This window comes from Rhinoraja longicauda, chromosome 13 (genome assembly GCF_053455715.1).
Source record: "Rhinoraja longicauda isolate Sanriku21f chromosome 13, sRhiLon1.1, whole genome shotgun sequence".
Classification (NCBI taxonomy): domain Eukaryota; kingdom Metazoa; phylum Chordata; class Chondrichthyes; order Rajiformes; family Arhynchobatidae; genus Rhinoraja; species Rhinoraja longicauda.
The window spans coordinates 53,713,706-53,734,772 of record NC_135965.1 but is presented as its reverse complement, the minus strand read 5'-3'; the positions used below and the strand labels follow the sequence as shown (position 1 = coordinate 53,734,772).

Genomic DNA, 21,067 nt, shown 5'->3' with positions numbered 1-21,067 from the left:
GGGCCCCCGGGCAAAGCAGTGTACTGGGGCCCCTACCATTACTCTCCCCCACCCCCCTTTCCCTACCAGCCCCCCCCCCCCCCCCCCCCCGTCATGCCGGCGAAAAGCACTTACCGAAAAGAACTTACCGAAAAGCACTTACCGAAAAGCACTTAGTGATGGACAGGGTGCTACATTGTTGCGAAAAGCATTTACAGATCGCTGTGAGAAGCACTTAGTGACAGAAAATGTTGCGAAAAAAGCACTTATTGAACCTACATTTTTAAAGTAGTATTTATTTATTGCAAGTCACTTAACATACACAGATCAGCATGGGGCCCCTATGCTCGTGGGCCCCCGGGCAAGTGTCCATCAGGCCCATGCGTTAAGATGGCCCTGGTTCCATACAGCCACCACCGTTTGTGTGAAAAAGTTACCCCTCAGATTCTTACTAAATCTTTTCCCCTTCACCTTGAACCTATGTCCTCTGCTCCTCGATTTCCTTACTCTGGGCAAGAGACATTGTGCATCGATCCGATCTATTCCTCTCATGATTTTATACACCTCTATAAGATCACCCTCATCCTCCTGCGCTCCAAGGAATAGAGAACCTCTCCCTACAGCTCACACCCTATAGTCATGGCAACATCCTTGTAAATCTTCGCTGAACCATTTCAACCTTGACAATATCTTTCCTACAACATGGTGCCCAGAACTGAACGCAATATTCTAATAGCGGTCTCACCAATGTCTTGTACAACTGCAGCATGACCTCCCAACATCTATACTCAATACTCTGACTGATGAAGGCCAATGTGCCAAAATACTTTTTTACCACCTTATCTACCTGCGACTCGACCTTCAAAAAACCATGCACCTGAATTCCTAGATCCCTCTGCTCTACTACACTGCAGAGGCCTACTATCTTAATATCATAACCATACTTTATTAGCCAAGTATGTTTTGCAATATACGAGGAATTTCATTTGCCATAATGTCATAACAATAAAAAGCAACAGAACACTCAAAACACATTTTAACATGAACATCCACCACAGTGATTCCTCCACATTCCTCGCTGTGTATATCCTGCCCTTGTTAGACGTCCTAAAATGCAACACGTCACACTTTTCTGTATTAAATTCCAACTTCCTGAGGTCTAGAGATGCAATAGCTCAGACTCTAAATGTCTCAAAACGAATTCTTTAATGAATTAACATTCTGTATGAAGTTGGACAATACATCTGAAAATAATATTCCAATAATGATCCATTTCCCATGACCAGTTTTCTTTTCTTGCTAGAATTCATGAAATTCCAGACATGTATTCCATATGTAGCCGAGAAGGTTTGCTCTATATCCTCCTTTTTCCAGGCAATATAGAACTTCCCCCAGCTTGACCATGGGATTGGGTAGAACCGGCTTGAGATCCATAAAGAGATGCCATTGCATTCTGTGCCCGTGAAGGCAGCTAGATTATCTATCCGGCACCATCTTTTTAGCACACGGGTAATCAGTCGAGGTCCTTGTTGACCCCAAACATGTCCAATGAAATTGACTACAAAATCTTCCATGCAATTCCATATAAAAGGATGGTGCTTATGATGGAAACCCAATGCTGCATTGTTGACTACTCCTGCATGCTCTTGGCAAGTAAAGTTAGCAAATGGAATTGACCTCAATGATATAATGTCAGTATCCAGGTAGATGCCCCCGAACTTCCACAACAGTGCTAATCTACAGCCATCAGCAAGCACATGGGTCCAAAACTTCTCCTTTTCTGGATTTACCTATAAGGAGAGAGTAATATTAGTTCTCACATTTAACTTGTAGCTTTTCCAATTCTGCAGCCCAGTACAAGGTCTCCAGGCATTGCTGATTCTCATTCTATCAAGGGATGATTATATTATTTTGTTACTTTCAAGTAGAATTCCTGGCATGAATCTGTATCCATCCAGCACATTACACACAAACCTTATGACCACAATAATTACTCCTCGCCACCTTAATGGTGAACACACATGGGCACAGGAATGTTAGAACAAGATTGTGCGACCAGTTGATGCACCTGTCAAGTGGCAAAAACTCTTTCAAGGATGGGTTGGAACACCAACTTTTCCAGGGTCCGGGATTGCGGAGAGACAAGTGCTGTTCTCCGTCTTCTCCTGTGAGAAAATGCATATTTATTGCAGCAGAGCTCCTGGGCATTGATCAGGATTCAGAGTCACTGCTGCAGGGAATGTGCCTCCATTTCCTTCTTGTTGGATATGCAACTGTGGAATGGCACTGGGACAAACCCCTCGCGTCAACAGCTCAAATTCAGCAGTTGGGGCTGCGCATATTAAATTATTTCCACTCCCATCACATTGGTCTGTTACTTCCTTCCACCTTCCTTTTCAGTCCTGGACACCTGGAGCCGAGAAGGCTTGCACAGTTCTGGGAAGGAGAGTGCACAAATACATGGAGATAAAGAACAGGCACAGAAATAGAAACCAGGAAGAAATGTTCGTGGGATAGTGAAACGTCTTGTCGGACTGTGCAAGTTTTATTGGAGAGCAAAGAAATTTCCATTGCTGCACCAATGTAGAATTTAAAATCAACGTATTATGCTACGTGGACATAATTGCTGTCGGCTTTTCAGGCTAATGGTGCTCTTTTCTCTGTATATGCCATTGACAATGCAGATCGTGCAGTGGGAGGAGGTTTCCCACTGAGGCCACTTCATCACATTTACACTGTCAACCAGCCCTTGAATCTGCTCAAGGTTTCACAGGTGTTCGTTTATTCCTAATGACCAAGTGTGTGTTAGAGTGGGCGGAGATTTGTAGCCTGGCCGTTGGTCAGTGAAAATTGAATTAAGTTCTTATTGAAGACAATGGGGCCAGAGTTGCAAGCGCATTTAATTGTCAAATTTACCAACAACAGAACAATGAAATTCTTACTTGCTGCAGTCTTACAAGCCCATTAACCTAATACGCACAAATAAATATGTGCACACAATTAAAGATGTAATAATAACACAAGTTAATAATCAGTAATACAAAGTAACCATACAGTGCAAAACCAAAGTCCATAATTCAACTTAAAACAAAGTCTATAGAAGGTCATTGGTGCTCAGGGGAGGACTATGTAATATCGTGCAGTGTTCAAGAGCGTGATGGTTGCTGGGGAAGAACCTGGTGGCCAGGGTTTTCAACCTCCTGTTACTTCTTCCGATGGTAGCAGCGAGATGAGAGCTTTTCGAGGCAGCACCTCCTATAGATTATGTCAATGGTGATGGACCAGAAAATCTGTAACAGTGGACCAGCACCACTGTTAAAATTATCCACTCACTTTAGGTTGGGCTCCGATACATTAGGTGCCTCCCTTCCTACACCGAGATACGAGAATTCCCCACTGAGATGTTAACTCAATCCCAGCTCTGCTTTCTCAGCTCGCTGTAAAGATTCTAAAGCGCTATTTTAATATTAATAGATGATTTATCCTGGGCGACCCGCACTGTATCCATCCCTCAATCAACGTCTCTTCCACCCAACCTCTGGTTACTCTCACACCACTGCAAGCGAGAGCTTACTGTGCCCCATCATGTCCCGCCATCAAAGAATACGCTTGAAAAGTACTCTACTGAGAACAAGATGATTCCTGCTGTCTGGAATGTGAAAACCACAGCACGAATCTTCAGCTTCCTTCTCCCGACACCAACACTATTTTATGCAAGAATTACAATGTATTTTAATGGACCGGGTTAAAGCAATTGCATTATGCGTTCCTCGCCTAAAAATATTAAACTAGCAGAGGGATATGGGCCAAATGCAGATGGGACATGTTGGTCGGTGTGGGCACGTTCGGCCGAAGGGCCTGTTTTTTTACGCCGTAGGACTCTGTAACTAATTGGGTTCTTTAGAAAACAATTTACCACATCGCTCAATTAAATATACACGAGCTGCAAAGCAGAGAGCTACAAAGCTACAGACAAAATCCATGTGTCGGAATGAACTACAGATGCTGGTTTACACTGAAGATAGACACAAAATGCTAGAGTAACTCTGGGACAGGCAGCTTCTCTGGGTGAAAGGAATGAGTGATGTTTCGGGTCGAGATCCCTCTTCAGACTCCGGCTTTTTGTTTCTATTTTTGGTTTAAACCAGCATCTGTAATTGTTTCCGACAATGGCCCTGAACCAGGTTTGCCGGACACGCTGACACCGACAGTGCGAGTTCTTTCCTGGGCATTGAATGTTGTTGGCAGATTCAAAGGGCAATGCGGAAATGGTGAGGGATCTGTCAGCATCGTGATAGAGGGAGCTTTGCCGACCCACGCGGGCTCCTCGGGGCAAGGGAGAATGTCACAGTGTGTGTTGTGGACCGTGCAGAGCCGCAGCAGTCCCGACACTCAAAGCGGGGGAATGCAGAACAATCCAATAGACAATAGACAATAGGTGCAGGAGGAGGCCATTCGGCCCTTCGAGCCAGCACCGCCATTCAATGTGATTATGGCTGATCATTCTCAATCAGTACCCTGTTCCTGCCTTCTCCCCATACCCCCTGACTCCGCTATCCTTAAGAGCTCTATCTAGCTCTCTCTTGAATGCATTCAGAGAATTGACCTCCACTGCCGTCTGAGGCAGAGAATTCCACAGGTTCACAACTCTCTGACTGAAAAAGTTTTTCCTCATCTCAGTTCTAACTGTCCTACCCCTTATTCTTAAACTGTGGCCCCTTGTTCTGGACTCCCCCAACATTGGGAACATGTTTCCTGCCTCTGACGTGTCCAACCCATTAATGATCTTGTACGTTTCGATAAGATCTCCTCTCATCCTTCTAAATTCCAGTGTATACAAGCCTAGTCGCTCCAGTCTTTCAACATATGATAGTCGTGCCATTCCGGGAATTAACCTAGTAAACCTACGCTGCACGCCCTCAATAGCAAGAATATCCGTCCTCAAATTTGGAGACCAAAACTGCACACAGTACTCCAGGTGCGGTCTCACTAGGGTCCTGTACAACTGCAAACCTGTGGTGTTTGGTGATGGGTTTCTTCGCGGAATTATTTGGTAAAACTGTGAGGTCTTATTCTCAGCCGCATCACGAGAGTTATTGAGCAAACCCCTTAATTCTCATCAGGTCACTTATATTCTACAGCGCCTCTACTTTTCAAACAACCAATTTACTTATGCGAATGAATGTCATAAGTGTTGGTTACCTTTTGATACCAGCCTTCCAGCGGCGTGTCTTTAAACAGTTCAGTGGGATTTAAAGGTAGAATGATGACATTCTTCATTGACGAGAGTAAAGGGATGCCTCTGTATTCAGGCTGTGGATACTGGCTCAGGTTTCCACTGAACCCCTTCATGAAGTAGTAGATTTGTTTATCTGGGTTGTGACGAGCAGCGGACTCCACTGAACACATCGTCAACGGCGTCGGCTCCACATTGTTAGTCGATTCCACAAACATAATCCCGGCGATAGTGGTTATATCCTTTGGACCAGTCTTGTATTTTATTATCTGAGCTGGTGTCAAGGTATTGCCAGCGGTAGACTGATAGACTCTGTAGTAAACGAACAGAGTACCACCAAGTGTGAGCATGAGAACGAGCAAACAACCCTTGTTCCAGGACAACATGGTGGGGCTCCGAAATGTTTCTTTCCAGGCTACTGGGAAACAAATTGTAGGATACATTTACGGAATCACTTTACTCACAGAATCACATGTTATGTCACCCCCACGGAAAGAGACCATTCGGTATTTCATGTTCATGCCGGCGCTCTGAAAGTGTGACCCCCTCCCCTGCCCTCACCCTCACCCTCACCCTATACGGTCTTTCCTCTCAGACACTGATCTAGCTCTCACCCGGAATACAACAGCGGAATCCACCTCTTCATTTACAGTATATACTTACCCTGGTGAACTAATCCTCCTGATTACCACAACTTATTGTCCTAAAGTTAATCAGGGTTTCGGACGAGAAGCCAAATAATCCTTCACCTGTTGGCCATCACCCAAAGTGAGAATTAATTGGACGTGATAATAAAGGCGGATATGACTGATTCCAATTTTCTAGAAATTTGAATCCCTCCCCATTGCACAATTTTTCAAGCCACGTATTCATCTGTGGATATTACAGATGAATATGTGGCAATAAAAATGGTGCAAGGGGGAGGGATTCAAATTTCTAGGACATTGGAACCAGTTCTGGGACCAGTACAAATACCTGAGCTGAAATGGAACCAATGTCCTACGGCTGTTTGCTAGTGCTGTCGGGGAGGATTTAAACTAATGTGGCAGGGGGATGGGAGCATGAGCAGAGGGACAGACGTGGGTAAAATGAGGGTAGAAGCAATAGGTAGCAAGGTGAAAAGTAAAAGTGGCAGGCAGACAAATCCAGGGCAAAGATCAAAAAGGACCACTTTGCAACATCATTATATAAGGGGCAAGAGTGTTATAAAAACAAGCCTTAGGCGTTGTGTCTCAATGCAAGGAGTATTCGGAATAGTTATTAATTATTATGATATAGTTGGGATTACGGAGACATGGCTCCAGGGTGACCAAGGCTGGGAGCTCAACATCCAGGGATATTCTATATTCAGGCGGGATAGACAGAAAGGAAAAGGAGGTGGGGTAGCATTGCTGGTTAGAGAGGAGATTAACGCAATGGAAAGGAAGGACATTAGCTCGGAGGATGTGGAATCGATATGGGTAGAGCTGCGAAACACTAAGGGGCAGAAAACGCTAGTGGGAGTTGTATACAGGCCACCTAACAGCAGTAGTGAGGTTGGGGATGGCATCAAGCAGGAAATTAGAAATGCGTGCACCAAAGGTGCAGCAGTTATAATGGGTGACTTCAATCTACCTATAGATTGGGTGAACCAAACTGGCGGGGGTGCTGAGGAAGAGGATTTCTTGGAATGTTTGCGAGATGGTTTTCTAAACCAACATGTCGAGGAACCAACGAGAGAGCAGGCCATTCTAGACTGGGTATTGAGTAATGAGGAAGGGTTGGTTAGTAGTCTGGTTGTGCGAGGCCCCTTGGGCAAGAGTGAACATAATATGGTGGAGTTCTTCATTAGGATGGAGAGTGACAAAGTCAATACAGAAACAAGTGTTCTGAACTTAAAGAAAGGTAACTTTGAGGGTATGAGGCGTGAATTGTCCAAGATAGACTGGCAATTGATGCTGAAAGGGTTGACGGTGGACATGCAATGGAAGGCATTTACAGCAAGTGTTCATCCCAGTTTGGGAAAAGAACAAACCAGGAGAACTGTTTTTGTGGTTAAACAGCGTTTTTGGTGGCCTTCAAGAGAAGGATGTAGCTGAATATGTGGCCGCCTGCCCTGTCTGTGCAAGGAGCAAGCCCTCCAGACAAGCCCAAGCGGGCCTGCTGCACCCACTTTCAGTCCCTCAGAGGCCCTGGTCCCACATCTCCATTGACTTTGTTACTGGGTTGCCGGCCTCCAAAGGTAACACAACTGTCCTGACGGTGGTAGACCGATTTTCAAAGATGGTACATTTTATCGCTGTGGCCAAGCTCCCCTCTGCCAATGAGACGGCAGAGGTAATGATGTCTCACGTTTTCCGTATCCATGGTTTCCCTACAGACATTGTCTCGGACCGAGGTCCTCAGTTTGTGTCCAAGTTTTGGAGTGAGTTTTGTTCCCTCATAGGTGCCACCGTCAGCCTGTCTTCTGGTTACCATCCACAATCCAATGGCCAGACTGAGCGGATGAACCAGGAGCTCGAGACCTGCTTGCGCTGTCTGATCGCGCAGAACCAGACCACCTGGAGCGACCATCTCATCTGGGTCGAGTACGCACGCAACACGCTTCCTACGGCTGCCGCGGGACTCACACCCTTCCAGTGTGCCTACGGCTACCAGTCCCCCTTGTTCTCGGCTTATGAGGGTGAGGTGACGGTGCCTTCTGCCCACGCCATGATCCGACGCTGTCGCCGAATCTGGGACGGAGCTCGGAGGGTTCTACTCCGGGGTCAGTCCCGGATGAAAGCGGCAGCCGACCGCCACCGCAGATCCGCTCCGCATTATCGCCCAGGCCAGAAGGTATGGCTGTCTACAAAGGACTTGCCACTTCACATCCACGCCAGAAAGCTGGCTCCAAGGTTCGTGGGTCCATTTCCCATTTCGAAAGTCATTAACCCTGTTTCGGTCCGTCTACAACTCCCCAGGTCATTAAGGGTTCACCCTACATTCCACATCAGCAAAATAAAACCGGTCAAGGAAAGTGCACTCGTGCCCGCCTCCAAGCCCCCTCCACCCCCCCGGCTCGTCGACGGTGGTCCGGTCTACACAGTTAAGGCACTTCTTGCAGTCCGCAAGAGAGGTCGCGGTCGCCAGTTTCTGGTCGACTGGGAAGGCTATGGTCCTGAGGAGAGGTGCTGGATTCCTGCCAGCTTCATTTTGGACAAAACTTTGATCAAGGACTTTGACAAGACTCATCCTGACCAGCCTGGACCGTCAGGAGTCGGTCCTAAAGGGGGGTGTACTGTAATGTCCCGTCATATCTGTTAGTCTTGTGTCATGTTCTGTGTTTAGATTCTCATTTCAGGTCCCTTGACTTCCTGCCATTGTCATTGTCAGCCCCGCCTTGATTGTTTCCACCTGTGTGCCCTTACCTCATGTATATATAGTCCACACCTCCCTTTGTCCTGTGCCAGTTCGTATTGTGATTCATGTGCTCTGATCCATGTGCTCTCGGTCGTAGTATAGCTAGTAAGTAATTTTTGTAACTAATGTTTTTGTAGCTGAGTAAGTTTAGAGTTTTTGGTTCGAATCGCAGTGTTCTTTAATGTGAAAATTAAAGAACGCCTTTATTTTCTCCAAATTGACTCTTGTGTGTGAGTCGTGCGTTTGAGCCCGCCACCGGATTTTCCGATTCACTCAGTCAAGGCTGGAGACTGGGTACTAATAAAAACGTGGAAGGAAGAAAAGTTGCAACCTAGGTGGACTGGACCCTACCTTGTGTTATTAACCACCGAGACAGCAGTACGAACAAAAGAAAAAGGGTGGACACACGCATGTCGATTTAAGGGTCCCGTGGAGGCCCCACCAGACAATATATATATCAGCCCGTGGACGGTACGTGGAGGAAAGGAGCCATTGACTTTGGTATTCACCAAGACCCCGCACGGAAAATGAAGACTTCGTGCTGGTGGATCGGGTGCTGGGTGGTTATCCAGCTTGTGAGTAATGTAGCATGTATAAAAATAACTATACCACAGAATAGAAGGGCCACCACCATCCCATTTGATGTATGTAAAGGAAAATGGTGGTGTGGTCATAGGATGTATGTATGCACCCATCCCTGTAAAAATTGGCGCAAGGTATTCACTTCATCCAGAGAGGGGTGGCATAAGCACACCTATCAAACTGATAGGTGGAGAGTATATCAAAACCCAAACGAGGGATTGCCAGGGTAAGCATACAGAGGGTTCGAATGAAGGAAAGTGGTAGGTATTGGATATGTGCAGATAAAACAGGGAAGGACGCATGCCTGAGGTTTGAAATAGAGGTAGAACGGGACGGATATATGGTAAAATATGAGGATGACAGTCAGAGTAGTGATCCCTGTGCAACCCCAGCACCCCCGGTAGTCAGCAATGTCACCACGGAATATGAGCCTAAGGATTTGAAGATAATGATAGCAACAGGAGAGATAGAATTAATGCAATTGTATGAGGAGGAATTCGAGTGCTATACAAGATGTAAACATGTGGCTGCTCATCATGCTGAAGCTAAGGATGCCTTTAAGGCTTGGGTCCTGGCAGGTAGGCCCAGAGAGGGGCCTGTCCTGGATCACAAAAAACTTAGTAATGCTCGGTATAAATATGCAGTTCGTTATATCAGCAAACACGAACAATTAATGAGAGCAGACTCTATGGCTGATAAGCTCCTTGGTAATGATGTTACTGGCTTCTGGAAGGAGGTGAGAGCTCTGAACAGAGGCAGTACATCGTTACCATGCACCATAGAAGGAGTCTCAGGAGCCGACAACATAGCTGATTTGTGGAGGCAACATTACTCTGAGCTATTCAATTGTATTAAAAGTGATCCCTACAAAGTGGGCAACATTGCCAACAGTGACAAAGTGGGAATCACAGCCAATAAGGTCTATCAAGCAATCACACAGCTAGCTGATAACAAAGCTAGCGGCTTAGATCAGATCACTGCAGAGCACCTCAAACTTGCAAGCCCGAGGGTTGCTGTCCTTCTTGCAATCTGTTTTACTGGCCTTATGAATCATGGTCTGTTACCGGACTCCATGTTGTCCGTTACTCTGGTGCCTGTCATCAAGGACAAAGCGGGCAAGGTGGGGAGCTTGGATAATTACAGACCAATTGCTCTAGCCAGTGTGTTAGCCAAAGTCCTGGAAAGAATTTTATTAGATAATGTTTTTATTTGGGTACGACAGACAACCAGTTTGGCTTCAAGGCTAAGCATGGTACTGATTTATGTATCTATGCCCTGAAGGAAATGGTTGAAATGTATAGAAGGCAGAATTCCTCTGTGTTAATTGGTTTTATTGATGCCTCTAAAGCTTTTGATCGAGTCAACCATCATAAGCTGTTCCAAAAACGGAGTCAAAGAGGAGTGCCTAACAGTATAATTAGGGTCCTGGCATATTGGTACGCCAACCAGAGCATGCAGGTCAAATGGGGTAATGCAGTCTCTGTAACATTTGGTGTTGGTAATGGGGTTCGCCAGGGGGGGCTACTCTCACCAGCCCTCTTTAATGTGTACATGAATGATTTATCTGAACAGCTTAGAGGCTGTAAAACAGGATGTATGATTGGTAACACCCTGGTAAACTATCTTATGTATGCCGATGATCTGGTGGTTTTTTCTCCTAGCAGTGCTGGGTTTCAGCAGATGTTGAATATATGCTCTGAGTATGGTGTCCAATTTGACGTTAAATACAATGCTAAAAAGAGCGTTGTCATGATTTGTAAAGTAAAAGGGGACAAAGATCTAGTCTTCCCATCATTTTACCCGTCAGGGCAGGTTCTATCTGTCTGCTGTAAAGCTAGGTATCTGGGACATGTCATCACAAATCAAATGTCTGATGATGAGGACATGTATAGACAGCGCCGCATGTTGTATGCGCAAGCTAACGTGTTGGTTAGGAAATTCCACTGGTGCTCAGGAAATGTCAAGATAAACCTGTTTAGAGCGTACTGTACTCTTTACACTGCTCCTTTGTGGATAAAGTTTAATAAGTCAAGCATTCATAAACTTAAGGTTGCCTATAATGACTGCATGTGCATATTGCTTAGAAAGCCAAGGTGGTGCAGTGCAAGTGAACTGTTTTGTAATGCAGGAGTCAATACGTTTCATGCCCTGTTGAGGAAACTCATGTTTAAATTTATATGCCGATTGAATGGTTCTCAGAATTCCATCATTGTGCTGCTGGTAAATCCTGGTTTCAGTGCCGTGAGATACCTGTCACCTATGTGGAAACATTGGTATTGTTGCCTTTTCTAATTTAATTTAATTTTATATGTATATACTGTGTGCTGTATGTGTATTCTAATGGACCATGAGTCTGCTTAATAAATTTTAATAATAATAATAATAATAATAATAATAACCCAGATGGACAGGAAATGGGGGAGGTGCTAAACTGCAATCAGACGTATAACATAACAGCTGAGGAACAGGGGTCACTGTTCAGTAGCTCCTGGCTGAGAAAGCAGATAGTCAGTAGAGCCGATGTCTGGTGGTGGTGGTGCGGAGAAAATACCCTGTGGCCCCGGCTACCAGGGTCATGGACGGGAACCTGTACCCTTACACAACTGATGATGCACTTCACCATAGCAGTAGAACATGCGGTCGAACTCAATGAAGGAGGCCGACGACAAAGGAGAGAGGTGAGAGGATCATTCGACACACACATCTATATAGATGCAATAGGGGTGCCAAGAGGGGTACCCGATGAATTCAAAGCCAGAAACCAGATAGCTGCGGGCTTTGAGTCCATACTCTTCTGGTGGTCCACAATTAATAAAAATGTGGACTGGATTAACTACCTATACTACAATCAACAACGCTTTATAAATTACACTCGAGATGCGGTTGAAGGATTAGTGGAACAACTGACAGCTACCAGCCTAATGGCCTGGCAAAATCGCATGGCCATGCTACTGGCTGAGAAAGGGGGATGTGTGTGATGTTTGGGGAACAATGTTGCACCTACATCCCCAACAACACTGCTCCTGATGGGTCCATGTCAAGGGCCCTAGCAAGTCTCACCTCCCTGTCTATCGAATTGGCCGAGAACTCTGGAGTAGACACCTCCTGGACCGGGTTTCTAGACTCCTGGTTTGGGAAATGGAAGCACATCTTTACATCAGCCCTAACATCAGTGATAGTTATGATGGGGTTGCTGTGTCTATTCGGATGTTGCATCATTCCCTGCATACGGGGGTTGTCTCAGCGATTGATAGAGACAGCCCTGACAAAGAACGACATCGCCATGATGGGCTGTAGAATACAGTATAACCAGCAGGAGGAATATAGAGAGGCAAAGACTCTGCTGCTAGCACGAGAAAAGGAGGAAATAGTATAAATCAAAGTAGCGTGGCATAAGAAAAAGGGTGGATTGTGAGAGAGAGATAAAAAGGGATAATTGATTTAGACTAAGGACCCTGAGAAATAGCTGACCCGACCGTGCTCGGCTAGATAAGAACCGCAAGAACAAATGGTGACATTCCAAGGATAAGTGTTAGAAGATAACCAGAGAACTAGGAGAGAGGGCAAGATAATCAGGGAACAAGGGGAAAGGGCATGAACTACTCTGTACTGCGCCTGCCTAATAAGATAAATGAATATTACAAAAACGCCCAGCATGACAAGATGCCTCATTTAAATGCACATGCAATGTATGATGTGGGTGGCAACAGGGGCTGTGTCGTTAGATTGTGCACCTCAGTGCTCCGATTGTAAGGAGTCCAAAGGGGAGGAATTTAAGGTGTGACAATTGTAAAGTGAAGTGAATAAAAAGAAGGGATTTTCCCGACCTCGGTGTGTCTCGATAGGGGAGGTACCCACCTCTGCAGACTTGCAAATAAAATATACTTGTTTCTCTAGATTTGTCTCGAGCATCGTGATTGTGAGCACTCACATTTGCATCTCACAGGTTGACGGTGGACATGCAATGGAAGGCATTTAAAGGTCGCATGGATGAACTACAGCAAGAAAACTGGCAAGGAACATAAAAACTGACTGCAAAAGCTTTTATAGATATGTGAAGAGAAAAAGATTAGTTAAGACAAATGTAGGTCCCTTGCAGTCGGAAACAGATGAATTGATCATAGGGAACAAGGAGATGGCAGACCAATTGAACAAATACTTTGGTTCTGTCTTCACTAAGGAAGACATAAACAGTCTGTCGGAAATAGTGGGGGACCGGGGGTCTAATGAGATGGAGGAACTGAGGGAAATCCAGGTTAGTCGGGAAGTGGTGTTAGGTAAATTAAATGGATTAAAGGCAGATAAATCCCCAGGGTTGCATAGGCTGCATCCCAGAGTGCTTAAGGAAGTAGCCTCAGAAATAGTGGATGCATTAGTGATAATTTTTCAAAACTCTTTATATTCTGGAGTAGTTCCTGAGGACTGGAGGGTAGCTAATGTAACCCCACTTTTTAAAAAGGGAGGGAGAGAGAAAACGGGGAATTATAGACCAGTTAGCCTAACATCGGTAGTGGGGAAAATGCTAGAGTCAGTTATTAAAGATGTGATAGCATCACATTTGGAAAGTGGTGAAATCATCGGGCAAATTCAGCATGGACATATCTCTCTATTATGAATATTACCCCCGCAAAAGTAACACTTCCTTTTTGGATAAGTATATGCTGCAGCAAGGGCACATTTATCAGTAGAAATTGTTTCAGCTTGCTCCATATTAGTACTTGGGTGAGATTCTTTTGTAGTAGTTGCAGCAGAATACACATTAGATGAGCCATAAGCATCTGAATTTCTCGGAGCCAAGTCTATTGAGTAAGCTTGATTGTAAGCTGAATGCAAATCCAAGGTTTTGTTTTCTAATAGTCTCTGTCAAATTAAAGGCGATGCCAAACCATTGATAAACGAGTCTCGAATAAGTTCCTGTCGATATTGATCAGCTGTAACTGCTTTGAAGGCACAGTCTTTACTAAGTCTTTGAAGTTCTTGTAAAAACTCATCAAGTGACTCACCAGGTTTTTGTTTACGAGTAGCAAGGAGGTGTCGAGCAAATATTACATTGGGTGTCTTAACGAAGAGTCTGCTTAGTACATCAACAGCAGAATAAGTTGTACATTCCTCTATGTAATCATATACATCATAAGAGACAGCTTATTAATGTCCTGAATTTATCTGGTGCATTATCGCCACACTTATCAAATAAGTTATTTAGTGTACGAAGCCAGTGCTTCCATTCCTTTGCTGCAGTAGGTGAGTTGGGATCAAGATCCAAGCGTTGTGGTTTCAATAGTTTTTCCATCTCGATGTCACACTGCTTAACTTCTGAGATTGAGTTGTTTAAATTGTTGTGAGGCAAATGAAAATTCTAATTTACTTAAACTTTATTTAAGCTTTAAGCAACTCCTTTCTGTAATACATATCTTCAAAGCAGGCCTAGCCCGCCCAAGAGTCCCGCACATGCGCACACTTCAGAGATATTGATATTTTGTTGTGGATGATTGAAGATGGTTACTTTTGTTGTTGTTTTAGCTAAAATAAAGTGAATGCAGTAAAATGGATGCTTGTGCCAGAATAGTGTTATCATTGGAAATGAATGTGTTTATACGTTTTGGAGTGATAGGGAACAGACTGGCGCTAAAGGGTTTCTCTGTTCTTCCCTTGTTTCCAGTATTGGCTTGGATGTTGAAGCAGTTAGAAGCAAGGTCATGCAGCTGTGAGATTGCTCCTACAATAGTAGATAAAAGTTTTCTTCTTTCTCAATAATAACTCCTTATATGGGCATGTGTGAAAGTAGGAAGAGATAGTTTTGAATCCACTCTAGGTGATGCGTTTCCCTGAACTTTTATTAATGGTTTTGTTTTCTCTGTAACCATGTGAATTGTATTTAGATTGTAATTGGTTGTTGATGCCTATGCAACACCCCTTTTCCTTTCTGTATAAAAGGTTATCAATCTGGCAAAAAGCTGTTCTTTCCCTCTCCCCAGTTGAGATCTTTTCAGACACTGTATAGTATCTGGACATCTTCATGGGAAGAACCCCACTGTGGAATAAAATCTGTACTTATTCAGTATTTGGATTATTATTTTTTTCAGACTGAAGGTAAAAAACTCGGATTATCAGAAGAATTGGCAAAGTTAGGTGCCCAAGAAGGAGAGCCATGAAAATCATCAACAGGTGAATAGGTAGATACAGTCACAATTAATCTGGCTAAGATTGATGATCTGATACAAGCTCAATCCACAGACAATGAGCAACTAAAATCAAAATGGAACATGCCCGGTCTTTTGTGATAAATGGAAAACTAAGATAACGTGGAATAGGCCAGGAAAAGAGATCATCACAAATCCTTCCGCAAAAAAGCAAGAAAAAAAGAATCTAACTAGTGATGATTAGCTAACGGTCCTTTGCAAAGAACTGTCCATTTGTAGAAATTACTTGTGTTTTACAGGTAAATTTAATTTTCAAAATGAAGTAGATGATCATACTGATCTTCTTCTTAGGCCCCCTCGGTCATGGTGATGCATCCTAGTTGGCTGCTTGCTCCACACATCGGCTAGAGCAGCATCGCTTGTGGCTGAAAAGACCAATGCGGGAGTAACGGTCTCTGTTGCAAAGGTCACATTTGTGTGTGGTCTCTGGTCTGTTGAAGTTACTGCTCTCCTTTCTGCTAGCCCTCTTGTCTGCTGCTGCATTCATCAGTTTCTCTTCCCCTGTTTTGAGATGTTAGTTCAGGGTACCTCTCCACCTCGTACAATCAGCTGCAAGGCTATCCCAGGACTCCACATTGATGTCGAGTGCCTTCAAATCTCTCTTGCAGACATCCTTGTGACATAGCTGGGGGCGGCTGATGGTTCTCCTCCCAGATGTCAGCTCTCCATAGAGGATGTCTTTTGGAATAAGGCCATCCTCCATGCAGTGGACATGGCCCTGCCACCATAGTCTGCGCTACCTGAGTAGAGTGTACATACTCGGAAGGCCAGCGCGAGACAGAATCTTGGCGTTGGACACTGTCTTGCCAGGATATACCCAGGATACAGCGGATGCTTCAAATGTGGAAGGTGTTGAGTCTTCTCTCCAGTCTGGCATATGTAGTCCATGTCTCACTGCCGTACAGCAGCGTGCTGTTGACACAGGCGTTGTAGACTGCTATCTTTATCTTCACTGTCAGCTTTTGGTTGGTCCACACTCGTTGTGAGGCGAGCGAGAGTTATAGCTGCCTGCCCGATCCTCTTGTCAATCTCTGTGTCCAAGGAGAGGTTGTCGGTGATGGTGGAGTCTAGGTACATAAACTGATGGACGGCATCGAGTTCGTAGTTGTCAATGGTGATGACAGGTGGTACCTCTGTATCCTGTCCCAGGACGTTCGTCTTCTTCAGGCTGATGGTCAGCCCAAAGTCCTTGTAAGCCCGATAGAAGCGGTCCATCAGTGACTGTAGTTTCTGCTGGGTGTGGGACACAACTGCTGCGTCATCGGCGAACAACATGTCTCTGATGAGAGCTTCACGTACTTTTGCCTTGGCTCAGAGGTGAGTGAGGTTGAAGAGGCTGCCTTCTGATCTAGTACGCAGGTAGATCCCCTCTGTTGCAGTGCCGAAGGCATGGTTCAGGAGCAGAGTGAAGAAAATCCCAAAGAGTGTGGGAGCGAGGACGCAGCCTTGTTTGACGCCACTGCGGTTTATCGAAGGGCTCCGAGAAGCTGCCATTGAACTGCACTGTCCTTTTCGTGTTGATGTGGAAGGATTCTATCATGCTCTGCAGTTTTGGTGGGCAGCCGATCTTTGGGAGAGCCTTGAATAGGCCATCTCTGCTGACGAAGTCGAACGCCTTGGTGAGGTCAATGAAAGCATTATACAGGGGCATCCGCTGTTCTTTGCACTTCTCCTGGAGCTGGCGAAGGGAGAAGACCATGTCTACTGTTGACCTTCCAGCTCGGAAACCACACTGTGACTCTGGGTAGACACGTTCTGCCAGCTTCCGCAGAGGGATCAAGATGACCCGAGCAAAATTCTTTGTATTTCTTCTGTTTTTTTTGTTTATTTTTTTGTTGTTTATTTTGTTTTTTAATTGATGTCTTTTAACATGTACGAAATAAAATGATGAAATGAAAAAAAAGAAATGAAAGCCCTTGCCGACGATATTGAGGAGGGTGATGCCTCTGTAGTTGCTTCTCTCGCCCTTTTTCTTGTAGAGGGTAAAGATCATGTTATCCCTCATGTCCTGCGGTACAGTTCTTTCTTGCCAGCACTGGCAGAGGACTTCATGCAAAGGAAGCAGTAAGGCAGTCTTGCAGTGCTTGATCAGGTCAGGGGGAATCCTGTCGCTGCCTCAGGTCTTGCCTAAGGCCAGGCTGTCAATGGCCTTGCTGAGCTCTTCTACTGTTGGCTCTCCATCTAACTTATTCATGGTCAGCAGGCACTCAATGGCATCAAGGGCTGAGGGGGACACGATGTTCTCTCTTGAGTAGAGGTCGGAGTAGTGCTCCACCCATCTCTCCATCTGCTGGCATTTGTCTGTGATTACTTCCCCAGTGGAGGATTTGAGGGGGGCTGTCTTGCTCTGGACTGGTCCTGGTGCCTTCTTAATGCCATCGTGCATTCCCCTGATGTTCCCTGTTATGGTGGCCGTCTGGATGTCCTCACTGTGTCGCAGTCTGCACTGTGGTAGGAGCGAGTGTGGAGAACGTTCCTGAGGGTGGCACATCTGACTAGGATCAGATCCAGTTGATGCCAATGCTTTGAGCGTGGATGCCTCCAGGAAACCTTGTGCTGGGGCTTTGTCTGGAAGTATGAGTTGGCGATGCACAGGTCATTCATTGTAAGTGCACAGCTCAAGCAGTCGCTGTTTGTTTTCACTCATTTTGCCCACACCGAACTGCCCAAGGCAGGAAGACCACAATTCGTGGTCTGCTCCCACTCCAGCGTTGAAGTCACCCAAAAAACAAGGAATGCTGGGGATGCTGCCGACGATGAATGGGAGGTTCTCGTAGAACTCGTCCTTTGTGTCTGATGTGGAGGACAGTCGGGGCATACACGCTGCCAAGGGTGACTGGGCCTGTGGTGGTGTTGAGGCGGAGAGTCAGGAGCTGCTCTGAGCCATTTCTGCCTGGTTCCACTGTGTTCAGCAGGCTGTTCCTTACTGCGAAGCCCACTCCATGCTCTCTGGGCTCATCAGAATCCTTCCCCTGCCAGTAAAACGTGTAGTCCTTCTCCTTCAGTGAGCCCGAGTCTGCCAGCCTTGTTTCCTGAAGGGTGGCTATGTCTACGTTGAGTCTCTTGAGCTCGTTGTTTTTGACAGCTGCTTTCCTGGAATCGCTGATGTCCTTTCGGTTTCCAGAGAGGTCTTCCTGCCTTGGGCAGTTTGGTGTGGGCACAACGAGTGAAAACATCATTGTCCGGACATTCCAAGTTCCCAGTTTTAGAGCTGGTTTCTTTTGATGTGTTCTTTTGTTGGTTGCGATCTGCTGTTTGGATGGTTCCTAATCCCCATGCACCCAGTGAGGATAGCAGACCGTGGCGGGACAGCACCTTATTGGCTGGGGGCTGCCCAGCTTGAGGTGGGCGGTAGCTGTCCAGTAAAACCCTCCCACTGTCTGGAGCAACCGCGGCGCCTCGCTATACGCCAATCTAGCGATGACTTATAACCGGTAACTGTTGCTCCCCGTGTTGTGTCGACGCTGCAGGCGAAGCTGGAGTGTCCTATCCAGGTTGTAGGTGTAGGTTTGCAGTGACATGTGTCCGATCATACTGATACCATATGGGATATTAATTGGCATTGGACCAGATCAAGTAGGATCGGTAAAGAAATCAAACCAAGGCACTGTGCATTAAATATGGGACAATTCAAGTGTATCCTGGCAAAGAAGCACTGTGGTAGGATAGGGTGCTACAACTGAGGGAAAACCTTCTGCATATCAGCCAAGGATCAGATGTAGGTGGAAACTGCTCCCTTGATTATCATATCATATCATATCATATATATACAGCCGGAAACAGGCCTTTTCGGCCCTCCAAGTCCGTGCCGCCCAGCGATCCCCGCACATTAACACTATCCTACACCCACTAGGGACAATTTTTACATTTACCCAGCCAATTAACCTACATACCTGTACGTCTTTGGAGTGTGGGAGGAAACCGAAGATCTCGGAGAAAACCCACGCAGGTCACGGGGAGAACGTACAAACTCCTTACAGTGCAGCACCCGTAGTCAGGATCGAACCTGAGTCTCCGGCGCTGCATTCGCTGTAAAGCAGCAACACTACCGCTGCGCTACCGAGCCGCCCGATTAGTTTAAAATAGAATCACAATATCCTGCTGGTTTAGCTACATGAGGTGATACATTTCTTTTTGTTTTTACTATAACTGGCTTTCAGCATATAAAATTGTTATTTCAGTGTTCTTGATTTCCTTAATATCATAAATTGAGAAACACTGTTACAGTGTAATTAATTGTAAATTTTGAAAGATGATGGAGACAGGTTGGAGAAGTAAGAGTGATGATTTCTAGACATGCCATTCTTGCTGTTTTTTCCATAGATCTCACTCCAGTGGAGTATATCAAAAGAAACCGAGAACATGATACATAAAACACATTTTCCCAACATAAGAGCCAAACTACAATATAATTCTAAAGTAAATATGATTAAGATCTTTGTCACACACCTGTTTTAAACTGGCAGAGTCTGTGAAGATAGTTTGTGAGATTGTCTGAGGTCATTAGGTTTTGCATTTGGCATTTTCAGTTGATGTTTGCATAACCTCAGTTATCATTTATTGGTGTGAAAATTAGAGATTTGATCATTTAAGGGTGTGAAACAAAGAGAGGTTCGATGGAAAACAGATAGGTAATGTGATCATCATGAGAAGGAAATATATCAAAATGAAAGTAAAATGCTGGAAGTAATTTTAATAGATTGGGCAGCAACATTTTTAGTCAATAACATTTTGTCGGAACTGGTAACGTGTAAATAGAGAATGCTGATGAAGGATCATTAACCTGACCAGAAAAAATAAAAGACCATGATCTGGCATAAAGAAGAACAACTCAATGTAAAAAGAGAAGAAAAATGCAAATAGGTAAGCAGATATGAATCAACACAGAAGTGTTACTTCTGTGACACATGAATTAAAATAAAAATGTTGAAGACATAAGCAGATGCTGCAAGTCTGAAATGACAAATGAAAATGCTGGAAACACATAGAAGGTCTTGCAACACTCTTGTGATTTAGTGAAAGAAGTGATAAATTGGAACAGTAAATCAAATGAGAAGTTATTAAAAGTCAGGGATTGCATGCACGCATAAGTAACTCAAAAGCTAATAAAGAATAAGTTGTACTGGTTTTGTTTGACACATCATCTGGAATCCTATAGAAGAACTGGGGTCAATCCCATTCCTACCCTCACTAGCATGTGCACTGGAAGTAATCTGGAGATTACTACAAGTCACACTTTTTAAACTTTTGCCTAACTCCCTATATTCATTCTGCAGGACCACATCCCTTTTCCGACCTATGTCATTTGTGCTAAAGTGCACAATGATTTGCGCTCCTCGAGTAATTTGCTTTTGCTCGAGATTCTTGCTTCGTAGTGTCTTGTATCTCAGATGTGGGTGCAAACAGCTCCCTCAATTACATTTAAATAGAATCAAAATATTCTAAGCTGTTTAGCAACATGAAGGGACACATTTCTTTGTTGTTACTATGACTGGAATTCAGCGTGGAAAATTGTTATATGTTTGTTCCTGATTTCCTTAATATCAAGAAACACTGAAAGCAGGTTGCAGAAACACGTTTGAGCATGTCAATACATGCCATACATGTATTTTTCTACAGTGTAGTGAGTCCAAAACAAGCGTTATTATCAAAAGACTTTATTCTTGGTAAAAACCGTGATAAGGCGCAA

At 44.8% G+C, this 21,067-nt stretch overlaps 1 protein-coding gene across 1 annotated transcript; it reads right to left on the bottom strand.

Moving 5' to 3' along the window:
• Positions 1 to 1,184: 1,184 nt before the first annotated feature.
• Positions 1,185 to 18,557, bottom strand: LOC144599106 (alpha-1,4-N-acetylglucosaminyltransferase-like). The gene is made up of 5 exons (XM_078409824.1): positions 18,306 to 18,557; positions 17,994 to 18,220; positions 8,355 to 8,438; positions 5,182 to 5,443; positions 1,185 to 1,769 (listed from the first exon to the last, which is right to left on the bottom strand). The coding sequence occupies exons 1-5, from the start codon at positions 18,555 to 18,557 to the stop codon at positions 1,185 to 1,187; spliced, it is 1,410 nt and encodes a 469-aa protein (XP_078265950.1).
• Between the last annotated feature and the right edge of the window lie 2,510 nt (positions 18,558 to 21,067).

Coding starts and splice junctions, on each gene's coding strand:
- LOC144599106 (XM_078409824.1), bottom strand. CDS start 18,557: ATGATGTTTTCACTCGTTGTGCCCACACCAAACTGCCCAAGGCAGGAA. Junction 8,439..17,993: donor AAACAGCGACTGCTTGAGCT/GTGCACTTACAA, acceptor CTGACGGTCCAG/GCTGGTCAGGATGAGTCTTG. Junction 5,444..8,354: donor AATCCAGCACCTCTCCTCAG/GACCATAGCCTT, acceptor TATAACCACTAT/CGCCGGGATTATGTTTGTGG.